The sequence below is a fragment of the Antechinus flavipes genome, chromosome 1 (assembly GCF_016432865.1).
Source record: "Antechinus flavipes isolate AdamAnt ecotype Samford, QLD, Australia chromosome 1, AdamAnt_v2, whole genome shotgun sequence".
NCBI lineage: Eukaryota > Metazoa > Chordata > Mammalia > Dasyuromorphia > Dasyuridae > Antechinus > Antechinus flavipes.
This window is the reverse complement of record NC_067398.1, coordinates 317,088,779-317,107,965: the sequence shown is the minus strand read 5'-3', so window position 1 is coordinate 317,107,965 and position 19,187 is coordinate 317,088,779. Positions and strand designations below refer to the sequence as shown.

At 32.8% G+C, this 19,187-nt stretch overlaps 1 protein-coding gene across 1 annotated transcript in view; it reads right to left on the bottom strand.

Moving 5' to 3' along the window:
* Positions 1-8,934: 8,934 nt before the first annotated feature.
* Positions 8,935-19,187, bottom strand: part of RASEF (RAS and EF-hand domain containing) — a 103,630-nt gene continuing 93,377 nt past the window's right edge. The window contains exon 17 of the mRNA XM_051966453.1: positions 8,935-12,050. Within this exon, the coding sequence (XP_051822413.1) occupies positions 11,945-12,050 (106 nt within the window). The 3' untranslated portion in view covers positions 8,935-11,944. The remainder of the gene's footprint in view (positions 12,051-19,187) is intronic.

Genomic DNA, 19,187 nt, shown 5'->3' with positions numbered 1-19,187 from the left:
GGATGAGGAAAAGAATGGAGGGAAATACATCTAAAATCATAATTGGGAAAAAATGTTGAAGCAAATTTCTCCAATAAAGAACTCACTTTTCAAATAGAGAATTAAATCAAATTTACAAAAATAAGAACCATTCCTCAGTTGATAAATAAACAAAAGATATGAAAAGTTTTCATATGCAATAATCAAAGCTATATACTGCCATGTTAAAAATTCTGTAAATCACAATTATAAGTTGGAGATATGCAAATTAAAGCCATACTACCTTATACCTATTAGAATGACTAATATGTCAGAAAAGGAAAATGATAAATGTTGGAGACATTGTGAAAAATGAGACATTAGTGGACTGTTGGTGGAACTGTGAACATTCAACCATTCTTTTTTTAATTAACACTTTTTATTTTCAAAACATATGCATGAATAATTTTCATCATTCACCCTTGTAAAATTTTGTGTTCCAAAATTTTCCCTCCTTTCCCCTCATGCCCTTCCCTAGACATCAAATAATCCAATATATGTTAAATATGCACAATTCTTCTATACATATTTCCACAAATATCATACTATACAAGAAAAATCAGATCAAAAAAGAAAAAAGTGAGAGAGAAAAATGCAAGCAAACAACAACAAAAAAGTGAAAATACTATGCTATAATCCACATTTAGTTCCCACAGTTCTCTCTCTGGTTACAGATGGTAATCTTCAGCACAAGACTATTGGAACTGGCCTGAATCATCTCATTGTTGAAAGTCACATCCATCAGAATTGATCATCATATAATCTTGCTTTTGTCATGTATAATGATCTCCTGGTTCTGCCCATTTCACTTAGCATCAGTTCATGTAAGTCTCTCCAGGCTTCTCTGAAATCATCCTGATAATCATTTCTTATAGAGCAATAATATTTCATAACATTCATATACCATAGCGTATTCAGTCACTCTCCAACATATGGGCATCCACTCAATTTCCAGTTTCTTGCCACTACAAAAAGTGCTGACAAACATTTTTGCACATGTGGGTCCCTTTCCCTCCTTTAAGATCTCTTTGGGATACAAGCCCAGTAGAAACACTGTTAGATCAAACAAAGGGTATACACAATTTGATAGCCCTTTAGGCATAGTTCCTAATTGATCTTGATGGTTGTGATCAACCATTTTTTAGAGCAATTTGGAACTATGCCCAAAGAGCTATAAAACCAAGCATACCCTTTGATCGGAGCAATACCAATACTAGGTCTGTATAAAAAGAGATAAAAAACGAAACCAAAACCAAAAAGGAATAGCAACTATATATGCCAAAATATTTTTTAAAGCTCTTTTCTGGTGACAAAGAATTAGAAATTGAGGGAATGCCTATCAAGGAATGGCTGAACAAATTGTACTAAGTGGATGTAATGGAATACTATTATGCTATAAGAAATGAAAAGCAGGATGCTCTCAGAAAAAAAAAAAACTGAAATGACATAAGTTGATGTCTACAAAGTAACAATAATATTATAAAGTGATCGGCTGTGAATGTTTTAGCTATTCTCAGCGATACAATGATTTAAGAAATTTGGAAGGACTTTAGAATGAAAAACAATCTCCATCCCCAGAAAAAGAACTGAAGGTATCAATACAGATTGAAGGATACTTTTTTAAACTCTATTTTTCTTGATTTTTTTTGGTTGTTTTTTTTTTCACAATATGACTAATATGGAAATATGTTTTGCATGACTCACAATATGACTAATATGGAAGTATGTTTTGCATGACTTGCACATGTATTACCTATATTGAATTGCTTGCCTTCTCAATGAAGGAATTGAGGAGGGAGAAAAAATCTGGTACTGAAATTTTAAAAATGAATATTAAAAATTTATTTTACATGTAACTGAGAAAAATACTTTAAAAAAGAAAATAGTGAATCTCCATTACAATTAAGGACATTATTTCACCATACACTATAAGTCCAATTTTCATAGATTTAATAGTCAATCAAAACACCCATTATCAAAGAATGTGCCCTAAATTTTCATATGCACCATAATGTTGGTCTATTTTTTCTCAGTGTTCAGGGTATGACATATTACACCAAATGGTTCATGTGTTTATGCAATTTTTCATGCATTTCTCTATTGGAATCATTACAATACATGGCCATTTTCAAATTTATACTGTGATTGTACTACCATTTAGATAGACTTCTCTCCTGGATTACCTTTTTCTCTGAAGAAAGAAACAAACAATTGTATAATATGACTTGCAGAATGGGAGTAAGGAGAGGGCATGATCAGCAGTCAAACCTCAGGCAAGAGCTTTTGAGATCCCTGTTCTAACTCAGTGAAGAACTGATAATTCCCTCTTTCTTCTCTATGGAAAACAAATAAAGAGCCAGCCCATGGGGATGTTTTTAGTCCTTCTCTTATGTATGCTAGAGAATTCCTACATCTTTAAAGCAAGGTCCTCTGCTTTAACTGCCTGAAAGGCTTCCTCCCTATTTAGAGGATGAGGTCTTCCAGGACACCATCTAAATGTAAATACAGAGCTCAACACAATCTGAAATGACACCAACACCTTCCTGTCATTGCAGTTCAGTGAATACAAGACAATGGGAAATACAAATATTTCATACAGTTTGGCATATGTACATCATGTATAGGAAATCTTGGACCATTTTCCCTCCATTGTCTTAAGACTGAATACATCAAGAGATCCTAAATATATAGAAAAGAGAAAGGAGGAGTGAGGAAAAGAGGGAGATAGAAAAAGAGAGTGGGAAAGACAGAGAGACAGACAGAAACAGAGACACAGAGAGTCATAGAGAGACAGAGAGAGAAGTCTGCATGTTTCATAATATTTATGCTTTCAATCCTGCAAAATACAGAAAAGAGCTTCCTTGTTATTTTATGAAAATACTGACACTGGAAATGTCATTTAATTTAGTCAAAGTAGTTTTCATTATAATCATACATAAGCTTGGTAGGCAAATAGTCAAATAGTCAAAACTGGGTAGCATATTGAAGGTCATCCAGATAACAACTTGATCAGTGACAGTCATACATGAGCACATACCTTTCACCAGGTCCCAAATTTAAAACACACCCTGCACAGTTGGAAGACATTTGGAATTCTTTTCAATTTCACATAAAAGGAAGGTCCCATATCTTTTGTCTTCCTGACCAGTACCTAGTATCAGGTTGTCCTCAACAGTATAAATGCTTTATGAATGTGCAGTTGACTATATCAAGTCAAACTCTCTATCAAAGGTTTGGACAATTAGCTATACACATTGTTTAAAATAAGACAGGGTTCAAGAAATACTTCAACACACACACAACAATCAAGTGAACATGCCTAACCAGTTTGGATGCCTACTCATCCTATCCTTCATAAATGACTTAAAAATAAAAATATTAGTCAGTAAAGTTTGGTTTATCTTTTAAATATTTTATGGTCTTCTCCAATTATCTCAATATTGTAATAACTACTCCTTCCCAGAAAGATAGAGCAGAAAAATATCTAACTCTATGGAAAAGAAAATAAGCAACAACATACATAAAGTTAGATTTGCCTGTTAGCTTTTTAACATGCACATTAAAACTTCGCATGAAAATAACTCAGAAAAATCATTGTTTTTAAAGATAGAAAAAACATTGAACATGAGTGATAATATAAGAAAATAGAGTCACAGCCAAGATTCTTTACAAACACCACAAACTAAGTCAAGGCTGTATGAATTATTTAGGGTGAATAAGTATAGAAGAGAAAGGAGAGTAAATGATATTGGAAGGAGCTCACCATCAGCACCTGGTAGCTTTATTTTTCTTAGTAGACTAGGGTTTAAACTTGTGATTTCATTGGTTTCAATAAATCCAAATAAGGAAATTCTCTTTGTTGCAGAAAATCAGCATGTTTTCTACAGTTTGGTAGTCTTAGAGAGTTGTCTAAGCTACTGATCAATTCAGTGATTTCTCCAGCATCACCAGCCAGTATATATCATAGGTGAGATTTGAACCCAGGTTTTCCTGATTTTGCAGCAAATATTTTATTCAATACTATATCAGGCTACTTTTCAAAAAGTCTATAGGAAAGTACTTTCCCTATTTTAACTAATTCATTTTGGTAATAAGGTGTCCACAGGTTCTAGGCTTATTAAGGGATCAGCACCCTCTAAATTTAGCCTTGTGAGGCAAAGTCCTAGTGACACCACCCGAGTTAAAGCTCTTTAGGAAAACTCTCCATTGTAACTATACCCTGATAAATAAATAGGGAAAAACTTACATTTTAAATTGAGAAATAAGTTGTGGCTCAATTTTTCATTAGCTCTGGACATTGGCTGAGAGTATATCAAAGAACTTTTGAAATAATGCTAGCTTTAGAATTCCAAATTTAAGCTAGAAGCTTTGGTATAAGCCTACAAGGGTCAGAGTAAACAGAGCTCTGTCCATTTTAAGTCATTTCTATCCTTTTGTACTTCCAATCCTACTGAAGACAACTCCCAAATGAAACTTTCAAAATTCATGTATTCTTTCTTACAGCAATAGGGGCTACAGGTTAACATTTAACCTTCAACCTAGTTGAGTTAGCAAAGAGTCAACGAGAACTATAGCTGTGCTAACCATTTGGATTCCACTCTCCCATCAGACTTATCTTTGAGCTCCATATAACAACAATTATTGTGTTATCCCCATAGTGTTTGACAGGAAGAAGAATGTCACAGAACATGGTGTCATGTTATATAGCACTGGCAATAATGTGGTTCCCATAAATGAGACAGAGCAAATGCCACATAGCAAAAAGGATGCATGGCAACAGAGGTAACAGGCATAACTACACATTTTCATTGTTTCAACTTCCCATAATGCTGACCTGTGCCAACTATTCCACTCACAATAAATCTTACCCCACCCTACGCTATGTCTTCCTGCTCTAATTCCATATCTTTTTGGTTTGTCCCCTACACAAAAGGTGAATAATAAAGCAGGCTGGCATTAATTAAAATTGTAATTAATGTCTGTATTCAGATCTTTCTACTCTCTGATTTTGGTGGCATAGTAAGGAGTGTCCTAGATCAAATCACTTCTCCCAAGCTTAGTTTCTTTCTTTTTCCTGAGGCAATTGGGGTTAAGTGACTTGCCCAAGGTTACACAGATGTTGTGTCTGAGACCAGATTTGAATTTAGGTCCTCCTGACTTCAGGGTTAGTGCTCTATCCACTGTACCACCCAGCTGTCCCTAACCCTAGTTTCTTTATGTGCAAAAACGCAATAATAATACCCACCTCAAAGAACTTGTGTAAGGAACAAATGAGTGAACCAGACATGGCTTTACACATTTTGAAACTAGATGCATGTTAGCTATTATTATTATGGCTTGCCTTTTATCTTCATTATTTTCCTTTTCCTTGCCCCTCAGCAGTATATTTCTTATTTAAGAATTTTGCTTGTGCATGGATGTATAAGCAGCATTATATTTTATTTTTTTAGTTTTATTTTTTATTGAAGCATTTTGGGTTTTTTTTTTGTTTAGTTATTTTTATTTAAAAAGCTTTTTATTTTCAAAACATGTGCATGGATAATTTTCAACATTAACCCTTGCAAAACCTTTTGTTCCAATTTCCCCTCCTTTTCCATCCCTTCCCCTAGATGGCAAGTAATCCAATATATGTTAAACATGGCAAAATATATGTTAAATCAAATATATGCATATATTTTATACAGTTATCTTGCTGCACAAGAAAAATCAAATCAAACAGGAAAAATTGAGAAAGAAAACAAAATACAAGCAAACAACAAAAAAAGAGTGAAAATGCTATGTTATGATCCACACTCAGTTCTCACAGTCCTCTCTCTGAGTGTAGATGGCTCACTTCATCACAAGATCATTGGAACAGATCTGAAACATCTCATTGTTGAAGGGAACCACATTCATCAGAATCGATCATTATATAATCTTGTTATTGCCATGTACAATGATCTTCTGGTTCTGCTCAATTCATTCAGCATCAGTTCATGTAAGTCTCTCCAAGTCTTTCATCTTGCTGATCATTTTCAATAGAACAATCATATTCTATAGCATTCATATACAATAACTTATTCAGTCATTCTCCAATTGATGGGCATCCATTCAATTTCCAGTTTCCTGCCATTACAAAAAGTGCTGCCACAAATAATTTTGCACGTATAGGTTCCTTTCCCTCCTTTATGATCTCTTTGGGATATAAGCCCAGTAGAAACACTGCTGGATCAAAGGGTATGCACAGTTTGATAACTCTTTGGACATAGTTCCAAATTGTCCTCCAGAATGGTAGGATCTGTTCACAGTTCCACAATATATTAGTGTCCCAGTTTTCCCACATCCACTCCAACATTTATCAGTATCTTTTTCCATCATCTTAGCCAATCTGAAAGGTATCTTAATTTGCATTTCTCTGATTAATAGTGATTTAGAGCACTGGTTTCACTTTCATCTGAAAATTGTCTATTCATATCCTTTGACTTTGGAAAATGTCTTGAGTTCTTATAAATTTGGGTCAATTCTCTCTATATTTTAGAAATGAGGCCTTTATCAGAATCTTTGAATGTAAAAATGTTTTCCCAGTTTATTGCTTCCTTGCTGGTGTTGTCTGAATTAATTTTGGTTGCACAAAAACTTTTAACTTAATATAATCAAATTTATCTATTTTGTGTTCAATAATGAGCTCCAGTTCTTCTTTGGTCACAAATTCCTGCCTTATCCACAAATCTGAGACGTAAACTATCCTGTGTTCTTCTAATTTTCTTATAATATAAATCTTTATATCTAGATCATGAATGCATTTTGACCTTATTTTGGTATATAGTGTTAGGTGTGGGCTGATGCCAAGTTTCTGCCATAGTTTCCAATTTCCCCAACAACTTTTGTCAAATAACGAATTCTTATCTTAGATTACTATAGTCATTGACTATTTTGTCCTGTGAGCCTAACCTATTTCACTGATCTAATACTCTATTTCTTAGCCAGTACCAAATGTTTTTGATGACTGAGCACACTATATTTTAAATAATATTAGGAGAAACTATTAGATTCTACCTATAATACTGAGTTCCATTTTAGATACCATATTTTGAGAGACATAAGGCATATCTATAAAAGGATGACTAAGAGGGAATTTCTACCACATCATGGTAAAAAAAAACAGTTATTATTTTACTGGAAGATGAAATTATTAAGAAAAGCATTAATATGTTAAAGAAGGAGTAGAGGGGCACCAGTCCTGAAGTCAGGAGGACCTAAGTTCAAATCTGGCCTTAGACACTTAACACTTCCTAGCTGTGTGACCCTGGGCAAGTCACTTATTCCCAATTATCTCAGAAAAAAAAAAAGAAAAAAGGACTACAGATTTGCCCTATTCCACAAGCCAAGAGAGAACTATTGATGGAAAGAAATGTTCAACTCAACATAGGAAAGAATTTTTTCAAATTAACAATGGGCCAAGCATGGAATAGTGTATGACTTAGAATGTATAAGTTCATCTAATTCAATTCCTCATTTTACAAATGAGAAAATAGAGAACCAGAAAAATGAATTAATTTGTACATGTTTAAACTAATTGGATTGCTTATTATCTGGGGAGTGGAGGGAGGGAGAAAGAAAAAATTTTGGAACAGAAGGTTTTACAAACGTGAATATTGAAAACTATCTGTGCATGTTTTTAGAAAAATAAAATACTATTAAAAATCAATTAACAAGCCTCAACACACATAATTGCAAGTAACAAGATCAGGCTTCAAAGTTAGGTCCTCTGATTTCAAATTTAGTGTTCTTTTCAAGACATCAAGCTAACTCTTTTTATATAGGGTAGGAAGTTGGATTAAATAACATCAAATACCATTTCTAATTCTAAACTCTATAATTCTTAGAAGGAAAAAATGGTTTGATCACATAAAACAAAATGCAGTCAGTTCTACAAGCAGTTTGCTCCCTTCTAATTATCATGTTGTATAATGATTATGCATATAATTAAATGTGCATGAGATTTTGTTTTATTTTGCAATGGTATTTTATCATATCCATACTACAGAGATTTGGTTTATTATGCAAAATGTATGTACTTGTATATATAGTCTTTTGGCAGTTACAATATTTTCCCCTTCAACAATCATGTCATGCATGTAATGTAATTATTATTATCCCTTTTACAGAAGAGGAAACTAAAAAGGAATTTGACTTTACAAACTGGCAAATATCTAAGCCAAGATTCAGAGCCAGTTCTCATAATTTCAGTTCCACTGCTGATAACTGTTTTTACTCTTTTAGTTCTTCAAAAATTTAATGGATCTGAATTTCACCAATGTATGCCTCCTTTCAGCAATGCAGAACATAATCCATCCATGTCTTTGTATCCTACATGATAGTTATCCATATCCTGCATTAAAAAAGGATAATTTAAACCCATCTCAACTTGCCAGGGTCTTCCTCTAGTCCTCTTGGTGTTCCATAGATGCCAATGGTTCACAAGAGCTACTCACTGATTATCCTAGTTCTCAAAACATAACCCATGTCTTCTGGCCCTACAGATCCTTTCCACAATCAAGTATATTCTTCAGTTGCTGAGTGCCATCATTACTTATGACACTGCCTCTAGAGAGAACTAACTCTACAGAGTGGATGCTCTAAAAGTTGAGGCACAAGAGTCTTGATCAATATAACCAAGTCTTCATAATGGCAATTGCTCACCAAATTGATATGATATTGTTCCTGTTGACCAACAGTCTGTTCAAGTAGATTATTTGAACCCAGGAACAAATATGGACAAAGGATCTCTAGTCCTGGTCCCATAGTTTGGCTAAAAGTAATGAACACTCTTTTCAAAGTATACTTATGAGGTATTTTCATATAGGGCTCTTTCCAGAATTAAAAGACCACTAAGACAATCCAGGGGGGGCAAAGCAGGAGAGAACATTCCAAAAAGCTAATTAAAGCACATTTTATTAAATTTGCAATACATACAACACATCTATGGCTCCACAGAGATAAGAAATGATATAAAAGTATATTTTATGGCATAATTATGAATGTTCTGAAGAAAAGTAAAAATGAAGGAAGTTCAATCCATACCTTAAAAATATAAACCACAGAAACCAGAAACATAAAATTATGACTCCACACTCTGAGACCTACTTCATATAGACATAGAATATTTCTTACATACATATGTACACTCATATATAAAATATAGTCATTACTAAAGCTGATCACTGTACAAATATGAAAATAAATCTTTTATTTTAAACTTTATTTGCAAAAGTAAGGCTGGGAATTAGGTTGATACAAATCACATTAAGTATTAAATGAGAAGAAAAATGCATTTTGTGAAAAAATAAAGGTAAAAATTATGATGGAAAAATGGAAAAATATGATGCCTTATAAGGCATTTTCCTATTCAAATGCCAGGATTCATGATTTTAAAAAAGGATATAGTATAAAATTGATGTGAAGTTTGTAGATTCAGGTATGTATTTGCAAAAAGAACTAAGGAGATAAGGATAAGTTTATTAAGTACAACTTTGTGTCTTATGTTTAAAGCCTTAAACAAATATGTTATTAAGGGTAAAAACAACTTAAGTTCATTTACTTTTGGTCAAATCTACATCCTTATACTGATCCCTATATTTGTGGAAACAGAATTGTTGGTAGATTTGTCATATTTCAACAGAATTAACTTCTAGATGTTGTTTCACAATCTGATCATGTTATTAGAATTTTTCACCTAACTCCACTTTGAATCAAGTTGTTCATTTAGCCCTGTGGCCATATTTTACTTTTGCTAATAATGAATGAGTAAGATGACTTTACAAAAAAAAAAAAAAAAAAACAAGAGAGTAAATACTTCTAATAAATACAATCTTATTTACAGACTATTAGACAAGTATGAAGAGACATTCCCTTGGAAATAAATAGGCGCCATAAAATAAGGTGTATTACATCACACAGTTTGGGATGATGAACATCCCAATGATATGCAAAAATTCTAAGTCATTTTATTTACATCACCTGCATTCCATCAGTAGTTCAAACATCGTCAGAAATAAGTCATACCATTGGAGGGCAAAAGGATAGCAGCAACATCTTGGCTTGACTAGACTAGTGAAAAATAAAATCAAAAAGAACTAAGACATCTATACATAAATTAAAGACAGTATGACACAGATAAGACATCTTATTTGGCCAAAAATTTGCTCTTATGCTGATGCACCATTATCAAAAGTAGACTCATTTTTTAAGAACTAAACCCATAACAGTACATTAAAATTAAAAATAATCTTATACTGCATCAGAGTTAAATCAGAGCTTATTATTAACTCTTAGTTAATAAACCAAATTTCTTGTTAATGATAACAGTTTTCCTTTTAATTTTCTCCACAAGCCTTGAATCTACTTAAGTCAAGATCTTTCCAAAAATAAGTAAATTCAGCTCTATTTAATAAATAACTGAGATGAAGACCTAGTTTCCCTTTTTAAATGTCCAAGTTGAACTCTATAAATAGATGAGTCCTATAAATGTAAAGATTTTTCAAATTAATTGTAAAGAAAATCCCCAAACCACCTTATTCAACCATATTTACCATAAGATTGGATGTGTTTTCTCCACAACACCATGGTTCTCATATTGAGAGTTGTCCTATTTCCTCTCATAAACATCAAAAAAAAAAAAAAAAAAAACAAAACACACACACACACAAAAACCCTGAAAGCTATATTCATTTCTAAAGAAAAGACATGTGCTCTTATGGTTTTCTAGAATGGATATAAGAATTATTACAATTCATATATACTCACAATGTCAAAAAGATTTTTAGCCACTTCTCTATATTTTAAAATAAGACATGTTGTTATGAACCAATTTTAAAACCCTGAAAAAATTTAGATATCTTTAAATATCTATTGTATCTAATAAAATGAATATAAATAATACTAAAATTGGGGTATTTAAATTTTCATGAGGGATTTTTATGAAACTATTCAAAATTTCTAATAAGCTTAATATAAGTTCAATCTACCAACACAAAGGTTTTTTCTACAACACTTTCAATTTTTTTAAAGTGCAGAGTGACGTCCAGAAAATCTTCCTCTACAGAAATAGTTCCCATGAATCAAAATGTTTGCTCTTTTTTAAAAAATCCATTGCTTTTTTAAAAAATTGATATTTCAATTAATAGCATAGTCCGAGACTAATCTATCAATCACTTTTAACTTTTAATAAATACTTCTCTTTATTCTTAACAGTGAGAAAATAATACTCTTGCTATATCAAAATAATGAGTTGCTGGAACCTTTGTAATATAACTAGAAGTTATATTGGTTCTAAAGAATATAGGTATGATAAATCTTTCTTTACTTCAAATCATGAAGTCACAGGTATATGGAGTTGGAGATTATTTAGACCAGCACTGTCATTTTTTTTTTACTAAATAAGGAAACTGAGGTACCAACATATTAAGTAACAGCTAAGTGTCTTAAAGGTAGTAGCAGGATCACAAATCTGATTCCCAGACCAGGGTTATTTCCACTACATCAACTATTTAAATATGTCAGATAAATATTGTTGGAAGTAACGGAAAAAAATTATTATATTAAAAATCGATTTAAATAGTTTCTTTGCTAGTTCTGATAGGAAAGTAATGCTACTTAGTCTTTTTTGAAAAATAGTTTATCTAGTAAAATTGTATTAGAACTTGACTACAGAATGCCTGATGTCCAAAAAGTGTACAGAGAAATCAATTTTTGAATTCCCATAATCACATGAGAAAAGGGGGCAGAGTGAGCAGAGGCTCCACAATGAGATGAAATACACCACTGTATAAAGGACCTATGTTATGTAAATATCCATATTCTAGCTGTCAGCTGTATATGCCATGCCATTGCTCATGATAACAATGATGTTCAAAAATAAGATTTCATAGGTCCAAAATTTTCTGATTTAACCATTACAGCAATTCTTCATCTGTGTTGACTTTTTTGCACTTGGACCACTCAAGTTGGTGATTGATTTGCTGTCATCATCATCAGCTCTTTTTCTCACTTCCCTTAAAAAAAAAACACAAAAAATCTAAATTAACAGAATTCACTTTTATTTACCTAAGGGTACAAATAACAATGAAAATCTAATATCCAAAACTAAGGTAAGTTTATCTGTAATTTTGTATTTCTTTTATATTTTTCCAAAAGCACTACATAACTTGTAGACTCTACAACATGTTATTTAACATTCATCTTCCAGAATCTCTCTACAAGAGAAATAGTCCCTATGTGCTAATCATACGTACATATATATGTGTATATATATGTATATGTATATAGACATATTTACATGTATACAAATGAAATGGGTGTATATGCACAATCTAACTCAAAGTTTTTATTTTACAGATGAGAAAGTGTATCCTCTATCTAAAAACAACAGGTTACATTTCAATGGTATATTTAAAGTTTATAAAGTATTTCCCTTTGCAACAACTCTATGAGTATTTAGTGCAAATAGTATTATCCTAATCTCAGAGTTTAAATTATTTACTTATCGTAATTCAAACACATGTATTTTGATGCCAGTTTCTGAGGCTTTTGGAGCTTCATGACACTAAGTCTCCATCTCCCAGACAATTACCAAACACTACTGCTTCATTTTTTATTTCTCCTATAAAACCTTTGTCTTGAAAAACATGACATTCACCACATCACTTCCCTGCTCAAAAAGTTGCTATAATTTCTTCCATTTCACTCTCTGGGATCTAGCAACTATTTCATATCCTGAGCCCTTAAGACTCTCTCATTAACTTGGACAGACATTGTTTATATGACTTCACATTCTACAACTCAAAAAAATCTTCTGTTTTAATTAGACCAGCTTCCTCCCAGTCCTACAAACATAATATGCTCATTCCTCAACTCCTTTACTCATTCTATTTATTATATGGAATGCTTTCTCTATCCCTTCTCTCTGGATACCCCAAATTATCAAATCTTCTAAGACATAACTTATCCCATATCTCTTCCATAAGCTTTTACCAACTAGTTTAACTCTCATTACTCTCTATTTTCTGTCGTCTTGTGATATTAATTTCTATATATTTCTATATATAATTTCTAACATGTAATCATATATAATTAGATATTATTTTCTGTCTTACCTTCCTCATTAAAATTTTAAATAAATTAAAATTTTCAATCAATGTAAAAAGCACCTTTAAGAGCTTACTATGACTTAAGCACTATGTCAGGCATTGGAAATACAAAGAAAAATTCACATATTCCCTTCCCTCAAACAGCTTATATTCTAGTAGGAAGATATACAGTTATCCCTTCCACATCACAACTTTCCTCATTGTGGTTCTGTATATTCCAGATCAGCATAAAAAATTAAATGGGAATGTTTTAGGAGTTTTGCAGACATCACAAATGACATGTGAAAGCCAAGAAATGACACAGAGTTTTTGACCAAATACTTAATCCAAATTTTACAGTAAGGTACTGTAAACAGCCCATGAAAGTAAAAGTAAAAAATTCTGACATCTCTGATATGAAGGGAGAGCCAAAAAATTTTATATATATTTATAGATCTCTACAGTATCATATCTTTAACCACCATGTGGAAAGGATAACTCTAAAATGTTCACAGGTGAATAAATATGGTGTGTATGGAAAATAAATACACAGAGATGAGAAGGGCAGGAGACTAAAAACTAGGAAGATTATGAAATATCACATGCTGAAGCAATTGAGTTGAAAGTAGAAGGGAATTCCAACTCTTGGAAATAATGAAAGAGTATTCAATGAATGTGATAGCCAAGCAAAAGCATGGAGATAGAAAATGGAATATTATAGAAAACATCAACTGAGCCAGTTTGGCTAAAGTATAAAGTGTGTGAGGCATAGAGATGCATAATTACTCCAGAAAAGAAGACTAAGAATCATATCAGCTAAGTACTTTTACAAAGGAGATTGAGAAGAATTGGTCAAACAGTAAGGAAGACAGCCCTGGTAGGGAAATAGATAGTATCTGGGGAAGCTGGGTTATGCAGTGGATAAAGTTCTGGGACTAGAGTCAGGAAGACATCCTTCTGAGTTCAAATTCAGCCTCAGACACTTAATAACTATGGAATCCTAGGCAAATCACTTAATCTTGTTTGTTTCAGTTCTCATCTGTAAAATGTGGTATAGAAGGAAATGGCAAATTTTTCTAATATATTCATCAAGAAGCCTCAAATGAGTTCATAAAGAATCACACACTACAGAAAAACAACTCAACAACAAGATAGTATCCACATACTTTAGAGACTTAACTCTTCTCGGTTAAGACTGAGAAAAGGCTACAGAATCAGAAAGAGCAATTTTAGTGCAGTTCAGGAATACAAAGTATACTGAGAGATGTTACAAAGTGAGGTGAGAAACTGGAAGCAACAAATATAGGTAAGACTTTTTTTCAGAACTTAACTAAGGAAAAAAAGGAGAACTATGGGAGAACTATTATGAGTGCACAATCCAATGAATTTTTTTTTTAAATAGAGATCTGAGTGTGTCAGAGATCGTTATATTTCTCTTTGGCATCCAATCAGAACTCAGCATATAATAAATACTTTTTAAATTGAAGGTCACTGTTCACACTTAAAAAAATACAGATGTGTGACTTTTGCTTTATTTCCCTCAGTACAATTAAGTAAAGACATGCTTAATTTTAAAGACACTTGATATTTTAAAAATTCAAACAAAATAGCTAAATCAGATTATAAGAATATATTTTATAAAAGAATTCCTTTTAAGCTGTATTGCAACATTGAAAAAGATTCAATCTTTAAAATGTTTATTTGTTCATAATCCTTCAAAGAACATATTATAAAAGGCAAAGCCCAAATTTTGAATATTTTATCTATACAAATATGTAAATATGTAGGATTTGAACACTAGAATTTTCCTAGAATTCTCCACATCCAAATTTCAACAATATTCTGGTAATAACAACATTGCCAGTAAATGAGCTAATGGTTAAGGAAAATGTCCTACCAAACATCTAAAGAAAGACCATTTCTTGGAGATTGTATTTTTTAGAATATGATGCTTCCAAAAAACAAATATTGTAAAATAAATTACAGCTTCAACAAGTCATTCCTGGAGTTTCTTGCAAAACAAATCCAAAATCTCAAATGTTCCAAGGCCTCAATAGCAAACAGATTGTAAAGTAAATTTCATGAAACATCTTGTGAGAATTAGAATAGTACATTCCATGACTGTGGAGTTGAAAATTATCTGAATGATTCATTTGGAGGTCCATAAAATGAGAGTTTATTTGCCATAAATTATGAATAGGAACCATCTAAAAACTCTAAGTCATTTTCAAACCCAGATTATATCTCTACTTGCCTCCACCTGCCTCTTTAAGTCTAGTTATTTTGACAAGCACATGTTTAGGGAACAGATTATCAAGTGGAATCATGCCCAATGTCACTGGTTACTACTGCAGGAGGCTTTTTTTCCCCTCTATTCCATCTCAACAAAAGAATCCACATAAACATGTTTTAGTATGCAACCAGACCAACTCAGACCTAGGAACTTTAAATCAATAGAATATGAAAGTGGTGGGTGGAGGTAGGAAATCTCTAATACATGAATCACAAGTAAGTTTTCTGTCTCCTTGAGTTGTCTAAGAGTTTTAATTGTCAGTGTTATTGTCATTTGGCCATGAAATAATGGAAATAAAAGATGTCTTGTGATACGTTAGTTAGCAAAACATCTTTGAATACCAGGTGTTTTAAAGCAAATAAATATAAGCTAGTTTCCAAACTGTAAAAAGTCATTGCAGGAATTGATTAAATATGCTATATCTATTAGTAGATAGCCAAGAAGGAATCAGCCTTGCCTATCTTTATGGTATAAAAGAAAATGAATGCTGTTCTCTGGGTGTGACTAGGACACTTTGGAAGTCACTTACCTTTAGCTGGATCCCAGAATAAATTTTTGCATATTATTTTACTGACTCATTCAATGATCTCTACTGTATTCCTTCAATAAAGTCCTCCTCTGATATGTCATTTTGGCCTGAAAGTGATACTCAAAAACTATGTCAAGGAATTACAAAGAGGTCCTACACCAAACTTATAAAAGAATTCTTCCACAGGAATAGTCTAAATTCAAATAACATGTCTGGCAGAGAGCTGTGAACACTCCAATAAAATAATAAAAAAATTAAAAAGTAACTTGAGAGGGAGGGGTTTTATCTTTTTTAAGTTTTGTCCAGGGCAACTAACTCATGGAATTATCTACTAAAGCACAGAAAGCTTGCAATTTACTTAAACAGAAGTCCAACAAAATCATTAATATCCTTAACTATTGAGTATCTAAAGTATTACCTAAAGACATCAACAAAAGTAGACATATAAAGCCTTCAGCTATTAAGTGTGTTCTCTAAGACAGTTTCCTCATTTAAGAATTTCCTAGACCATTGTAATCATAATTCCAATTTGTTTCCCCTCTTTAATTCTGTCACACAATAAAGCACTCTGGAAACTGTCATTTGTTAATTAAGCATAGCCCTAAAGTAAGTTACTTCTTTCAAACCCTTAAAGCACAATATACCAAAATGACTAGAAATAGTAAGCCATTTCCCTAAAGTAAGCCACATCCCTAAAGAATAAACTAGAATCATAGATGTTTTTTTCTTGGTGGCATACAGTAAACATTTAATTCCTGCTAACTGACTTGACCTTAGAAGTCAGTCCAATCCCCAGATGAGGAAGCAAAGTTCCACAGAGAATGCCCAAGGTCATTCAATTACTTAGTGACAAAGATGGACTAGATCTAAAATCTACATTCCCCGTACCACATCATACATTTGTGCCCTAATGCAGATAACATACCACAAAGGAACAATCCATTCTCCATTGAATCAGTGAAGTGCTTTTCCTAAAATGCAGATATCATCATGTCACTCCCCTTACCCAATGAACTCTATAGGAAACTATGGTCTTCAGGAGCATATATGCCCTGGCATTCAAAGCCCTTTCTAATCGATCCCTCTCCTACCTTTCCAGGCTTCTTAACCTACGCCCTTGAGAAGTACTCTTCAATGACTGTCCTCCTGGTTGTTCTACAACAATATATTCCATTTCTTGGCTCTGGGCATTTTCTCTGACTATCCTCCTCTCCCATGCCTAGAATACTCTCCCTTCTCCACTTCAACTACTAATATTGACTTCATTTGAGTCCAAACTAAAATGCAACCCTGTACAAGAAGGCTTATCTAGCCCATGTCAGTTCCAAGGCTTTCACTCTTTTAATCATTCCATATGTATCCCATATAAAGTTTGGTTTACATATATATAGATATATAGATATATATGTATATATTTATATATACATATATATCTATATATATATTTGCATGTCTCCCCAAAATGTTATAAACTTTTTGACAGAAGAAACTGTCTTTTGCATTCTTTTTTTTTAAGTCCCAGAACATATTTAACAGAGTGCCTAATACATATTAGAAATCTAATAATTTTTTTTCTTTTATATTGTAGTAAGTTTATCAACAAATGTTTATCCAATTGAACTAAAATGTACTCTCTGGGGAGTATGGAATAGTTTATCTGTCAAATCTATGGATAAAGAAAGGATTCGTGACCAAATAAAAGAAAGATAAGATTGTAGAATGTAAAATGGGAAATTTGATTAAATTAAATTAAAAGGAGTTTGTACAAACAAAATCAGTACATCCAAGATTTGAAGAAAACTAGAGTGTTGGGACGAGAGAACCTTTGCCATAAATTTCTCTGAATGAAGCTGTATTTCTCAAAAAAAAAAAAAAAAAAAAAACAGTGAAATTGATGAGAGTACATGTTATTATGCAAGTGATAAATGGTGAAAGGATATAGTGGATAATTCCATGAGTTAGTTGCCCTGGACAAAACTTTAAAGTAAAATGCAGATTTTAGGCACAAAAAAATAATCAAAGCTATCTATAGTCATAAAAAATGCTCTATTATTATTAAGTAGAGAAATGCAAATTAAAACAACTGTAAAGTATCACCTTACATCTATCAGATTGGCTAATATGACAGAAAAGGAAAATGACTAATGGTGGAGGGGATATGAGAAAATGGGCACAGTAAAACATTAGTGGTGGAATTGTAAACTAATGCAACTATTCTGAAAAGCAATTTGGAACTCTACTGAAAAGGCAATAAAACTGTCTTTTAACCCAACTTTATCATTAATAGATCTGCATGAGAATGAGAGTGAAAGAGAGAAACAGAGACAGAGAGGGAAGAGGTAGAGAAGGGAGAAAGGGAGGAAAAGAAGGAAGTTAGAGAGGGAGGAAAAGGGAGAAAGAGGGGAGGGAGGGAGAGGACAGAGGGAAGAAGGGAGGGAGAGAGAGGAAGAAAGAAGGGAGTGAGGGGAGGAGGCAGGGAAGAAAAAAGGAAGGGGATGGGGCAGGAAGGAAAGGTGGAAGAAGAAGGAGACTAGGAGGAAGGAAATGGAAGCCTAACAATGAAAAATATCAAATGGCTCAGCCACCCTCTCCAATCAGTTTTGGTTGTGACTTTTTTTTCCAAGTCATAATTGTTTGCATACTATTTCCCCAAAATATTGTGATTTTCTAGAGGACAGGAACAACCTTTTGAATTTCTTTGCATCTCCTGTGCTTAGAATTGTGTCTGGCATATAATAGGCCCTTAGTAAGTATTTATTGACTGACTACTAACTATTCTCTCTTCTTTTAAAGGTTCATTCCATACATCTCTATCACTTTGTACAGATTCTTGTTGTTACAACTGATTAGCCTTCAGGTCACTCTTTTTTTCCTTTCTTCAGTTTATTTTTTATATTGACTTCTAATTAAGAAAATCTATTTTCTCTCCCCTCAAATTCTTACTCCATTGGGAAAAAAGGAAAAACACATTCCTTGTAATAAAAATACATATATAAGCAAAATGAATTCCCTTATTAGCTAAGTTCAAAATTTATGTTTTATTCTATACCCTGAATCCATCATCTCTCTGTCACAAGGTAAATGGGATACTTCATCACACATCCTCTGAAAACATGGATGATGATGTATTATTCAGCATCAGGCTCAGTTTTCTTCTCTTCCCCAAACCCCACCCCCACATCACTAGCACTTGATATTTGAATAGACATGTGAGTCTCCCCTTGAACTTCCTGTTCTCAAG